The 14,623-nt window shown below is 44.8% G+C and overlaps 1 protein-coding gene across 3 annotated transcripts in view; it reads left to right on the plus strand.

Moving 5' to 3' along the window:
- LOC119950823 (centrosomal protein of 128 kDa-like) overlaps positions 1-14,623 on the plus strand; it is a 410,606-nt gene that overhangs the window by 329,833 nt on the left and 66,150 nt on the right. For 2 of the 3 annotated variants that reach the window (XM_038773666.1, XM_038773649.1), the window contains 2 exons: positions 9,275-9,336; positions 11,280-11,303. In XM_038773666.1, coding sequence (XP_038629594.1) covers positions 9,275-9,336; positions 11,280-11,303 — 86 coding nt within the window. The remainder of the gene's footprint in view (positions 1-9,274; positions 9,337-11,279; positions 11,304-14,623) is intronic. The other variant, XM_038773659.1, reaches the window with a different exon arrangement.

Genomic DNA, 14,623 nt, shown 5'->3' on the forward strand with positions numbered 1-14,623 from the left:
GACAATAATAAAGATTATTATTAAAAGATAACGCTAGCAGTTGCTTCCAAAATGAGCTGTATTCTATAAGCACATTTCTATGGAAAAGACTAGGGAAGAAATACTGACACAATTGTTGGCGAGCCCAGCAGTTTATCCAGTTAAACACCGTGTATTTGATAAATAATAAAGATAGTGGCAAACATTTAAATAAGGGCAGTAAGGAGGGCCGTCAATTTTAGGTGTGTGACATTTGAAGGTGCCACCACTAGATTTTGTTTCAAGGACTTGACGTAGTACTGGAAACGGGATTGATTTGCTGAGTTCAATGTTCCAACAAGGTCAATTTTTAAGAGACTTAACTGGCTGAAGAAAACCCACAGTTTTTCTTTGGCTAGTCTAACATTTTGTTGATGTGGACGGGGTGTCATAGCTGAGGAAATGGGGTCAGGCCCTCAGAAGCATTTGGGACGGTTTTTAAAATGAAACAGTTTCACAATTCTGATCAAATAGTAAGAGATAACCAAGTTGTAAAAGGTTTTGGGAAACGTGGAGAAAAGCACCTGGGATGGAACAAAAATCATAGGATTTACACTTCAGAAGAAGGCCATTCGGCCCATCGAGTCTGCACCAGCCCTTGGAAAGAGCACCCTATCCCGTAACCCAGTAACCCCACCTAACCTTTTTGGACACAAAGGGCAATTTTGCATGGCCAATCCACCGAACCTGCACACCTTTGGACTGTGCGAGGAAACTGGAGCACCTGGAGGAAACCCACGCAGACACGGGGAGAGTGTGCAGACTCCGCACAGACAGTCACCCGAGCCAAGAATTGAACCTGGGACTCTAGGACTGTAAAGCAACAGTGCTAACCACTGTGCTACCGTGCCTCTTAAAACATGGGGAATCTGCTTATTTACTATTTTATTTTAATTGTATATTTTAAACACTGTGAGGGTGAGGGGAGTGTTGGTGGGTGTAAAGTGTTGGGGGGGCAGGGGTGGCAGTCAGTGCTACAGGGGGGAAATGGAAAGCAAACCAACATGCATAATATTCAAGGCTGTAATATGATAACATATGCTGACTGAAATTGTGGCCTGAAGCAAATAAATTCTCTTGCGCACTGTTTAGAACTCAATAAGAGGCGGGGAAGGCTAAACCTCCAACTAGGTCAGCATGAAATGATGCCATCACCATCCACAGATCTCAGGGGTTGTTATTCCCAACCTGCAGCAGGACTGAATAAAAGTGGTGAAAAGAAAAAGCTCCAGGCGGACAAAGAAGAACAATGTTTTTTCTGCCACTGCCTGTGGCCAATGACCATGGCTGCAAGATTTAAAGCCCTGTTACCCACGTGATAGATTGAGCTCTGAAGACTTGCCGTGCCACTCCACCTTACTTAAATAGATTACAGGTTTTATAGGATGCTGGTTGAAGGTGCCGGAGATTGGCACGGTTAACTGTTTGAGACCACACATACCTCTTGCCTAGCCCCGAAGACTTGGAACCTCGAGCTGCATCTTAAACCAGGGAGAGCAGTGGGAAGCGCAGGTAGAGTTCCGCTCTCAGTCAACATACCAAACCTCTGAAGGAGGTTGTTGCACATGGGACAAGAACTCTTCGATCAGCAGGCTTGAAGGGTGTTGCTCGTTGTGTTCTCTGTCTAATTGGCTCTGTTTATGGCGGTTAATATGGTCGCCTTCCTTAATTCTAATTACGTTTGCTCAAGAGTCGCCAGGTATCTTTCGATACCGCCACAAGGTTCAAAACCGAATACTGATCAAAGACTCGATACACCAGTTAGTAAGTTCTAAATCAATGCTCATTTATTTACACACACAGTCAATTATACTCATGCACAAACTCTACCAACTAAACCATCACTACTACTAAAACCTATACTTAGCTTCGGGCGCCCACTCAGTCAGAGGAACAATGGCCGTTGTCCGGTTCTGAGGCTGCTGGGGCCGAGCTGGTACGGAATAGTAGCTAGGAGCGTCTATCTCGTAGCGTGCGTTGACTTTGGACTTACTTGTTCTGGTGCAGCTGCTAGGCAGGCCTCCCCTCACTGAGAGCCAAGGCCAAGAAGGACGATTCTCTCTTGGGGGCTTCTTCTTATACCCGAAGGGGGCTTCGCGCGCTTTTGGGCGGTCCTTGAACTTGGTCCCAATTAATTGGACCGTATCCTGATCATTGGTATCGATTTCCTCCAATAAAGGGGTGGCTGCCCTGATTGCTGGGCAGGCCCTAGGTGGCCGTTGGCCTGCTTTGTTCTAGTCTCCTCTGGCGCCGGGGTGTCTGCTTTAGTATCGTTTACCTAAATGTTTCCCTTTTGTCCCCGCTAGATGGCTCATTCGTATGGTAATGGCTTTGCAGTATCGGTCTTGTCTGCGAGCTACAGCTCCAATTAACAGACAAACCTTGCACCTGTTTGCTTTCTCAGCATTGTCCATTTTTCCCTTCATTCTTTGCAAAGTGTCCATTTTGTAATCGGGACGTGGCCACCCCAGGTGGCTACAAGGGGCTGATTGCAGAATTTGTGTGGCAGTTCCACAATAGTTACTTTCGGGGCGGAAGTACGGTCCGTTTAATTATGTGCAAAACAGATTTATTAATACAATAAATTACAGGTGAAAACCTACTCACCCAGACACTCAGCTGAAGATCACCAGTCAGCCAAGTCCGCAGTTTCTAATTTTGTTTTGCTCAGCCAGGAGAGTACGTTAACAAACAAAAATTGGAAATCTGAAATAAAAATAAATGCTGGAAACATGTAGGATTCTGATGAAAGGTTGTCGACCTGAAACATGAACTGTTTCTCTCGCCGCGTTTGTCTCCTGACCTGCTAATTGATTGCAGCATTTTCTGCTGCTTATATTTCAGATTAGTTAAATACCCAGTCCGTGCCTGCTGGCTTTCTTGATGATAAATTCACTTAGGCTGTGCTGAACCAGCCGCACCAGAAGGATCGGTTGTATAAGTGCTTGACCTTCTCGTTCTGGTTTTGGAACTTCCCTGGTGTCCACAGCAGGTTCTTTACGGGAAGAGAGCCTGAACTGCATTGTTGGCCTTCACTAAGGTGTCAGGCGTGGCTCAGTGAGTAGCACTGTTGCCTCTGGGTTAGAAAGCTGGAGGTTCAAGCTCAATTCCAGAAAGTGCAGCATCTAACCCAGGCTGACACCTCAGTACAGAACTGTGTGCTGTAATATTGGAGATGTCGTCTTTCAAACAACATGTTAAATCATGGTCTTGGCACAACTTTAGAACAGGGAATGTTCTCCACGGTGCCTTGACTAGCATTTATCTTTCAATCGAAACACATTTTCAATACAGTCCAGAATGCTTGGCTCAGCTAGTAACACTTCAAATCCTACTTAAGCACTTAATCTGGCTTGACACTTTGAGGAACCGGTGTGTTGCCAGCGATATTTCCCTTTGAATGGGATGTGAAACTGAGGTCTTATCTGTCAGTTAAGGTGGAATTTGCAGTGCAGAAGGAGGCCATTCAGCCCATCGGGTCTGCACCAACCCACTGAAAGAGCACTCTACTTAAGCCCACGCCCCCACCCTATCCTGTGACCCAATAGGCCCCAGTTTTGGACAGTTAAGGAGCAATTTAGTATGGCCAATCCACCTAACCTGCACACCTTTGGACTATGGGAGGAAACTGGAGCATCCATAGGAAACCAAGACAGACATGGGGGGAGAAAGTGCAAACTACACACAGACAGTCACCCGAGGCTGGAATTGAACCCGTGGCCCTGGAGCTGTGAGGCAGCAGTGCTAACCACTGTGCTGCTGTGCCGAATCAAAACAAATTAACTGGTCAACGTGTATAAAATGGCTGCTTCATCTGCCTACTAAATAGCCACTTCACAGTCCAGTTAATTGGGAATCATAGGCTAAATGTGATACCGTGCTATATGAATGCAAGATTTTGTTTTCTTGCTTTGTCCATTGACTGTACGGGTCCTTGGAAAAATAAGTTTGAAACTAACATGGCACAGCCCAGAGCTAACACTGAGCATTGGTAACCACAATACTTTATTGGGTGGGGGAAATCAAATTGGACCAGGTTCCAAGTGCTTCTGAAGGGAGCTTGCAAACTCCGGGATAGTGTGTGCTGAATCGTTCATACTTGATGGTGGTCCCTGAGAGCTACCCTGGAACACAGGACACATTGTCAGAGCAGCAATCTGAGCATGCCATAAAATCCTGGTTTATAAACTTGAGATGCTTATTATAACTTGAAAAGCACTCGTTGGTATCGGGTGTGTGACAAATGTTGCGTATAACCTGGCCCATATTGATGGAAAGATATTAATCTATAAGGAATTTAAATTTGTCTCGTTCACAGTGATGGACACGAGTTGCACATAAAGCTGGGGCTTTACAGACCAAGGCGATGGTTTTTGTGTTATGCTAAAAATACAGGCTGGCAGCTAACTTTGATTGCTGAGATTCAGGTTAACCTAGCAGATCGTGGGAGGGGGGGGGGGGGGGGGGGGGGGGAGAGAGAGGAAGGACTGAGAGATTAAGAATGAAATAGTGCTCAAGGCCCTGCTGGGAGATTACCTTGTTCAGTAGACCGTAAAAATAAACTGCGCAGGATGACAATCAAAAGATTTTCTTTGTTGCACGAAAGTGAATGCATGCGGTAATGGGATTTTAGGCAAAACTGTTTCCTTCCACTTAGGCTGCATAATGAATTTTAAATGGTTCCAGAACCGAGGGGTTAAAACTATCGTGAAACGCAGAACAGGCTGGGGATATTGTCCTCTGGAAAAGAGAAGCCTTTGAGGGGGAGGGGGTGATCTAACAGTGGGCTTTAAAATTAAGTAGGGGTTGAGAGGGTACAAATAGAAGAGATATTTTCACTTGTGGGGAAGTCCATAACTCTTAGCCGTAAATGTAAACGTCACTGATAATTCCAATAAGGAATTCAGCAAAAAATCTCTTTAGCCGGTGAGTGGAACTCATAATCACGCGGACTGTTTGGCTGAATAACATAGATGTATTTAAGGGGCAGGTGGGCAAGTGTATGAGAGACAAGGGAATAGAAGGGTCTGCACTTCAGGTGAGATGAAGTAAAGTGGGAGATGGTTAGTGTGAGGCATAATCACAGCTCGGATTTAGTTGTCATGTGAGGAAAGGGTGGACAGGTTAGGCTCGTGTTAACGAGGCGACTTGATTGAAACTTTTAAGTTCACGAGGGAACTTCACAGGGTGCTTGTGGAGAGGATGTTTCCTCTTGTGGGCGATTCTAAAGGGTTGTTCATTTAAGACAGAGAAGAGTAGAAATGTTTTCTCAGAGGGCTGTGAGTTTTTGGAACTCACTTCCTCAAAAGGTGGTAGAAGCAGAGTCTTTTAAAAGCAGAGGCACATAGATTATTGATAAACAAGGGGGTGAAAGGTCATCAGGGGTAGGTGGAAATGTGGGGTTGACGTTCTAGTTGGATCAGCCTTCTGACTCAGAGGTGAGAGTGCTACCAGCTGATGCATGGCTGACTCAAAGAGGGCTACTAGTGTGTCTGTGGTTGATATTCTACTGATGTAGTTCCTTGCTGGTGCTACTGGATTCTAGCATGCGGGACCCATGTAGCAGGTGGCAACTCCAAGGTAGGATTTGCAACAGTCGATTGCAAAAAGAAACGTAGTCTTCCATGGCTGCAGCCTGAGAGAACCTGGTAGTTAACTTTGGTGATGTTGGGTGATGAAGACTGGCATATCAGAAACCAGTGGCAAATTGCCAGCTTTAAATCAATAGGCGTGTGCGCGCAGGTAGGTGAATGCATGCATGGATATTTCAGTTCTGCATTGCCAAAGGTATTGTCTTTTGCGCAAGGTATTAAAATGAAGTCTTGTCTGCTTGAGTGCTCAAGCTCCCATGGCCCCATTCAAAGTTTTTCCTGTGTCATGGCCAACATCCACCCTTCAATCTCCAGCATTAATAACAGATTAATTGCTCATTCACTGCGTTACTCTTGGCTGCTGCACTTGCCTGTATAAACACTGACTGTAGTTCAAAAGTAATTTATTGGTTGAGCAGCACATTGAGTGTCCTGAGGACATGATAGGCTGCTGTGTAAATTGAAGTTCCTTCTCTCATGCATTGGGAGCAGTTCAGAGAAGGTGCACTAGGCAGATTCCTGGGATGAAGGGCTTGTCTTATGAGGAAAGGTTGAGCCTGTACCCACTGGAGTTCAAAAGAATGAGAGGTGACCTTATTAAAACATCTAAGATTCTCAGAGGTCTCGACAGGGTAACCCAGAACTAGGGTCACAGTTTCAAAATAAGCGGTATCCCATTTAAGATGGAGGTGAGGAGGAGTTTCTTCTCTTGGAGGGTTGCTAATGTTTAGAATTTTCTCCCTCAGTGAGCAGTGGAAGCTGGAGTATTGAATTTATCAAAGGCGGAGTTAGATCTTTGATTGACAAGGGAGTTAAAGGATATGGGAGCTGGGGGGCAGGTAAGTGGAATTAAGGCCTCAATCAGATCAGCCATGATCTTATTGAATAGCAAAGCAGGCTCGAGGGGCCAAATGGCCTGCTCCTATTTCTTATGTGCTTACTTGTAGTATTGTGCTTCACTGTCAGCTCACACCATCCACTCACCAGTCACACTTTTCTGTTTATCATCATTTAGCTGAAATGAAATTGCCAAAATAGTGCCAGTTATGACCACGTTTATACTCTGGAATTTTGATAGACTTGTTGGGCAGTTCCCAAAGTCAAATTATTGCCAGAACCTAACAGCGGATAGAGACATGAGATTCAGTCCCATAAAAGCCTGGCCTGGTTTTGTACCACAATCCATTCCAGTTACAAAATTGTTCGATAAAGGTTGCAGGATTGAGAATTATAAATAGTGACAAAGGAAGAAAAGATGGGGAAAGATGAAATTGGCTATGGGCTATATGTGTCAAAACGATATGTGATGGAGTGGAGTTGGGGTATCGGAGAGGGTGGAATGCCTAGTTATAAATACCACGGCCATTATGGTATTGGGGATGAGGTGCGATAGACCAGCGAATCATTTCCTGCCCTCATGGGCATATTGGGAACTGAGTGTGAAGTCAGTATGCCTGGTTTGCGACCCGCTGGATTTTCTGTTCATTAAGGGTATAAAATGATTTCGGTTGTGAACCTACCACTCTGACTTCTGCACAAGAATTCCCAATGGGTACTCCTGCTCAGTGGAGGATCTTTGATTGGAGTGCTAGCTCTTGAATTCTGCCCCATTGTCTTCACAATGCTCTGTGCAATGAGACTCTTCAGCTGACCATTTATGTTATACCCACTTCCAAGTAAAAAAAAACCAGCCATGTGGAAGACATCTTGTGTAGCGCCCAGAGCAGGACAAAGCCAGCCCAGTCCAGCCCGTCAGGATCAATGCATCAGAAGCCCATCCGTATGGACTTTGTTGCTTCAGTTGGTATTGTGGGTGATCAAATGTTTGGTCACAGAGATAGGTTTTAAGGAGTGGCTTAAAGGAGGAGAGCGAGGTGCCGAGGCAGAGAGGTTAAATTGTATAAAATGCCAGAAATACCTGAATGCCAGAGCTCAAGAGCTAAGCAGCCGATGTCACAGCCACCAGTGACACAGTGATTAAAATCAACTACATGCACGGGGCTAAAATTGGGGGAGTGCAGAGATCTTCGAGGGCTGTCGGAAGTTACAGAGATAGAGAGGAATGAGACCGTAGATGGACCACTACTCCCAGCATTAAATTGTTGCGGCCATTGGGATCCTGGGCACGCTTCACCCCCACCCTGACCATTTAGCTGGTGAGAGGGCAGGAATGAACTGTGAAGAACCAACTGCGGCAGCAATTTGGCCTGACCAAAATGTCGGACAAGGCTCCCATCTGCAACAACCATAGGTTCACACCAGCACTGACTGACGCCACCTTCAAAAGGTGGAGGCAGGACGGGGGGACACTGACAGTCAGGGACCTATACACTGACGACAGGATCGCAACACTGGACGAACTGACAGAGAAATTTCAGCTAGCTGGGGGGAACGAGCTACGGTACCTGCAGCTCAAAAACTTCCTACGAAAGGAGACAAGGACGTACCCACAACCGCCACGACAGACACTACTGGAAGACCTACTGGACGCAAGTATCCTAGAGAAAGGGAACTGTAGCGACATGTATGACCGACTGGTAGAAAGGGACGACACCATACTGGACGCAACAAGAAGGAAATGGGAGGACGACCTGAGGATGGAGATAGGGTGGGGATTCTGGAGCGAAGCACTGCATAGGGTCAACTCCACCTCCACGTGCGCAAGGCTCAGCCTGACGCAACTAAAAGTGGTACATAGAGCCCACTTAACGAGAAACCGTATGAGTAGGTTCTTCCCGGAGGTGGAGGACAGATGTGAACGGTGCCAAAGAGGCCCGGCCAACCACGCCCACATGTTCTGGTCTTGCCCCAGACTTGTGGAGTACTGGACAGCCTTCTTCGAGGCTATGTCCAAAGTGGTGGGGGTGAGGGTGGAGCCATGCCCGATAGTGGCGGTCTTCGGGGTTTCAGACCAGCCAGATCTATTCCTGGGGAGGAGAGCGGACGCCCTTGCCTTTGCCTCCCTGATCGCCCGCCGTAGAATCCTGTTTGGCTGGCGGTCAGCAGCACCGCCCAGAGCTGCAGACTGGCTGTCCGACCTCTCGGAATCTCTCCAAATGGAGAAAATCAAATTCGCCATCCGAGGGTCAGACGACGGCTTCCATAGAACGTGGGAGCCATTCATGCAACTGTTCCGGGACCTGTTTGTGGCCAACGTACAAGAGGAAGAATAGTCGGGTGGCCAAGAATCAGGGGAAAATGGACGGGAATCGGGGGAAGGTAGCCGGGGGGGGGGCTTACGGGTTCGTTTCGGGGGTTTGATGGCAAGCTAAGGCCCAAAACCAAACTATAAATAAATGCCTATAAACATGTGCCTCGGTCATATTGGGGAATGTAAAATATGTATGCCGGCTAAAGGGGGTGGCCACAATTGTTGTTATGAAGGTGCTTACCTGTAAATATACATGTTAAATTTTTGTGTTTTCTTTTTTTCTCTCTAATAATTTGTAATTTGTCATATATCAAATATGAAAACTCAATAAAAAAAACATTTATAAAAAAGGAATGAACTGTGACCAGTGAAAACCAACCCTTGGTGTGAGTATGGATGAGCTCAAATTTAAAGATGACCAAAGTCATGACAGATTCATTCTGAGTGATAATAAAAGGTTTGTATCCCCTTGATGTCCTAAATGAATATTGGTTTATATATTGTTCTTTAACAGATTTACTGCAAAAGATGTGTCAGAAGGATGAAGAGATGAGAGCTTTGCAGGTGCGATATGACGTGAGTATAACTTTTTTTTAGTGATCAGGAAGCAACATTTTGTATAACTGGGAAGGTGGCGTGGCAAAGCGTTTGCACCAAGCATGTCTGTTAGGAGATGTACGCTTCCACCTGGGGAGCTGCCATTCATCTTATAAATCAATATAGTCCGTGACTTTATGGACCATTTCAGTAACATCAGCAAAACTGCTTTTTACTACCATAACTTTTGCTCTCTTTAAGTGGTGGTGGAGGGGGAAAACATATTACAGGCAACAGTGATTGTTTAATTTAAATAATAGGTCATGGACATTATCCATTTCAGTCCTTTTTCTTCTAATTTTGTATGTACTCAACTCTTAACCTAAGCAGCTCAAAAAACGATCTGTAAGACAAAGCAGACCAGGAAAAGCACCTTATCCACCCCCTTAAAGACCCACTACCTCCACTGTGGAAGCAGTATGTACCTTCTACAAGATGATCTGCACCAACTTGCCAAGGCCCCTTCGACTGCACTCCCGAAACCCACAACCCCTATTGCCTAAAAGGACAAGTGCAGCAGATCCATGTAAACACCATCACCTTAACACAGCACTTTGGGTGTACCTACGCCACGTGTACTGAAGCAGTTCATCACTATTTTCTCAAGAACAAGTAGGGATGGTTAATAAATGCTGGTCTTGCTAGTGATAAATCCCATCAACAATTAAAAAAACCAAAATAAGTTGCTAATGAGAGGAAAGTCAGGAATTATTCTTCATAAACTGTGTAAATGTGATCAAAATATCAGAAGCTCCTTGATTTTCTTACATCGTATAAATATACACCGTAGAATGCCACAGTGCAGAAGGAGGCCATTCGGCCCATCGGGTCTGCACCGACTTTCTGAAAGAGCATCCTACCCAGGCCCACTCCCCCGCCCTACCCCAGCAATCCAACCTTCTAAAAAAAAAAAAAAAATTTAGAGTAACCAATTCATTTTTTCCAATTAAGGGGCAATTTAGTATGGCCAATGCACCTAGCCTGCACATCTTTTGGGTTGTGGGGGAGAAACCCACGCAGACACGGGGACAGTGACCCAGAGCCGGGATCGAATCTGGGACCTCGGCGCCGTGAGGCTGCAGGGCTAACCCACTGTGCCACCGTGCTGCCCTCCGCAATCCAACCTAACCTGCTGATCCTTGGACAGTTCTGTTTCAGTTAGACATTTTATTGCTTTATCAAGAGTTGAACTGTAAGTTCTGTCTGACAAAGGTATTCTATTCCAGCTTCTATTCCATCACTGTCTGAGAGGCCTCTGCAATGTGCTTCCTTTTCACTTGCAATGTTGTTTGGCCGCCTTTCTTTCTATGTGAAATAACTTTTATACATTCAAGTCACTATACAAATGCAAGTTTATCTAATATGTATTGTGAGAAAACTGTGTGTTTGCTGCATTCCTACGTGAGCCTTTTCCATTTTGGTCAGTCAGAAGTCAGGGTCTCCCAGGAGTCAGGAGACATATTTGGCCTTGAGCATCCCTAAAGCATTTCCGCTATCCTCCTGGGAATTTCCTGCTGAGACTTAAGTTCCCCGTAGGAAGGCTCTAGGTAGAATCATACAGCATAGAAAGAAGCTATTTGGCTTATTGTGCTATCTATTTAGTTTGACATTTCACCATAACCCTGCAAAGATATACTTTTCATATGAGTATATTTCCAATTCTCCTTTGAAAGTAACTGTTGAACCTCCTGTTCTGTCACCCTTTCAGGCAGTGTGTTCCTGATCACAGCAGCTCCATCCATATACATCTGAAACATTCACTTGTGTTTTCTCTTTTAAAGAGGCTGACAGACCTGCTGTGAGTTTCCACTGCGCTTGTTTTAATTTGAATTGTAACGGTTCACCTGATGGATAGGTGTTAGTGCCCGACAATTATTGAAGAGTTTGTCGGCTGATTTGCATCTCTATTTCATTTTATGCAGGATCGGATTGCGGACTTGGAAAGTGTGAGTAATTCTTTGTTGAAAATCTTTTGGTGTGGCCTCCGTACATAGAGCTTTTCTTTTCATAGAATTTACAGTGCAGAAGCAGGCCATTCGGCCCATCCAGTCTGCAGCGGCCCTTAGAAAGAGCATCCTTCCTAAGCCCACGCCTCCACCCTATCCCCCTAACCCAGTAACCAAACCTATTTTTTGGACACCAAGGGCAATTTAGAATGGTCAATCCACCTAACCTGCACATCTTTGCACTGTAGGAGGAAACCGGAGCACCCGGAGGAAACCCACGCAAGCACGGGGAGAACGTGCAGACTCTGCACAGACAGTGACCCAAGCGTGAATCGAATCTGGGACCCTGTTGCTGTGAAGCAACAGTGCTAACCACTATGCTACCGTGTCGCCCGTACGACCACTTACTTATTGCTTTAGCAGGCACATAGTCTGGACACCTTAACCTTCATTCTTATTAATAATAATAATAATAATAATAATAATAAACTTTATTATTGTCACAAGTAGGCTTATATTAATACTGCAATGAAGTTACTGTGAAAATCCCCGAGTCGCCACACTCCAGCGCCTGTTTAGGTACACAGAGGGAGAATTCAGAATGTCCAATTCATCTAACAAGCACGTCTTTCGGGATTTGTGGGAGGAAACCGGAGCACCTGGAGGAAACCCACTCAGACAGGGGGAGAACTTAAATGATATGACTACAACAAATACATACCTTAACTCAGGCTTTTTTTAAATGTTCCAGGATGTTTAGGATTGACTGTTTCATGTACAATAATCCTCAATAGAGTCAGCCATGCAATTTCCCGACATCACACACTGTTCCGAATTGTAAAAGGGCAGTGAAACCATTTGAGGACCAGCAAAGCTGGCTGGTGTAACTGAGCAGTGTCTTTTATGATGAGCAGAAATCGGAACTTATCCAGGATTGCATGAAATCTCTCTCCCGCATCATGGAATCTTACAGCACAGGAAGAGACCATTCAGCCCCATTGTGCCTGTGCTGGCTCTTTGAAAAGAGTTACCCACTTATTTTTCATTGTTGCCCGTGGCCCTGCAAATCTTTGAGGTATACACACAATTCCTCTTTAAAAGTTACCAATCAATCTCTTTTCGCCACTCTTTCAGGCAACGCATTCCAGATCATCACAACACACTGAAGCAAAACAAAATCCTCCCATCTGCCTGTTTTTATTTTTGCCAGTTACCTTAAATCCTCCCTTTACTGACTGGCGACACTGTTTCTATTCACTCTGTTCAAACATCTCATAATTATTATAAATTAGTAACCACGAGCTTGTTGTACATGTGGCCATTATATGGCATTAAATTATTTAGAGTTCAATTGTTTTTGATACAAAATTAATCATATTGGCACCGCAGTGTGTCAGAGGGCTAGTCCATATGTGCAGTTAATGTAGATTGCTGGAGAACATTGAGTGATAGTTCAGTAATTTTTAAAGTAACTTGCATCAGCTTGGCACCAAATGGAATTTGCAAACCACTGCTAAGAAATTTGCTATCTGAAACCATCAGTCTAACCCAGAAGAATATATAACGCAGTGAGTCTCAACACGTTCTTCCTTTTCAACCATCTGGAGCTGCATTGATCCTGAAGAATGATGGCAGTCTGCAGCTTGCTCAGGGGAACACTACATGGCGCCTTTGAGTAGAATTGTCCTCTAGAAGAGACTGCAAAGATCAAGAATCATAGAATTTACAGTGCAGAAGGAGGCCATTCGGCCCATTGAGTCTGCACCGGCCCTTGGAAAGAGCGCCGCACATAAACCCATGTCTCCACCCTATCCCTGTAACCCAATAACCCCACCGAACCTTTTTTGGACACACTAAGGGGCAATTTATCATGGCCAATCCATCTAACCTGCACATCTTTGGATGTCCTCTTAAAAACATAATAAAACATTCACCTGAGGAAGGAGCAGTGCTCCGAAAGCTAGTGATTTGAAACAAACTTGTTGGACTTTATCCTGGTGTTGTAAGATTTCTTACTAAAAACATTATTGGCATCACTGAGGACTTTGTCCTTGCAGTTCCTTACTATTAATTTTCAGGAACTTCTCTCTTGACCCTGCCTTTCTTTCATTCAAGCTGCCCGATCAATATTCACAACTACACCCTCAATCTTAATCATTCTACTCCTACCATTGCAATCACAGATAAGGCCAACTCTGAACTTCCACTCACATGTTCCTTTCCCCTTCTGATGGCATTTTGTTCTGCATCGATACCTGAAAGAAACTTAATGAAAGATTAACTTTTTAAACGTTAACTATCGGCCTTTGGCCTTCCATTCACCACAATACTTCTGCAGCAGCATCTTGTAAAACCCACCCAGGTTTTTCCACCCGGTGCTGCTCCCACTTTCATCTATATGGGGGGACCTATGTGTATGTGGTGGACATCTGATTTTTCCATCTGTCATTGAATCTGGCTAAGCCACTTTGAACATTATTGGACTTTGCGAGATTCTGACAGAACTACTTCAGGGTCATCCTGGAAGCTCACAAACTCCTTCAACACCTGCCCTCCACTCTTGCCTCAAACAACAAGTGAAAGAACCTGTGCAAACTTGAATCTGCACATTTTATACCTTGTTTCCATTCATCCTCCTGGGTGCCCACTCAGGGTAAATCTGGTACTGTGCAACCTTAGAGTCCTGCTTCATCCTGAGCTAAGCTTTAAACCCTATGTTTACCTGTAGAACAATACCCACCTCCACTACAGGCTCAACCCCAACACTATTCATCCAACTTCCAGCCTTGATATCTACAACTGAAACATGTCCATAACAACGCTACCTGTGTTCCCCTCCCCACACATTCCTCCTGCTCCTTTAGCTACCAATCCAACCCTGACATAAGTTTCATGTCCCCAATATGTTAAATGCAAAATTCTTGGCCTTATTTGCATAAGCCACACCAATGCATCATTGCAGTCTTGTCCAGCCCTCTTTGTTCGAACTCTGACCTTCTTACCGATGCCCCTGTCCCCAATCTGCCATCAGTGGCAAAACCTTTAGCCATGTTGGCTATTCATTCTACAATTCTATCAATCCTTCTGCCTCATTACTTCTCTCCTCATCTCCTAAAGCCACCTCAAACCTATCATTGCCTTTGACCACTTTAATCCGTGAACTATAGTTGTGATTCAATCTTTGCATCCATGATCTGCCTAAGGATGTTTACTATGCTGAAATATTGATTCGAAGTACAAATTTTAAAGCTGTTCTTTTGACTAGATCATCCATCAATGCAAGAATTATTTTCATATTTGTGCTGATGGCCCGACCTTGT

This window comes from Scyliorhinus canicula, chromosome 2 (assembly GCF_902713615.1).
Source record: "Scyliorhinus canicula chromosome 2, sScyCan1.1, whole genome shotgun sequence".
In the NCBI taxonomy this organism is placed as follows: domain Eukaryota; kingdom Metazoa; phylum Chordata; class Chondrichthyes; order Carcharhiniformes; family Scyliorhinidae; genus Scyliorhinus; species Scyliorhinus canicula.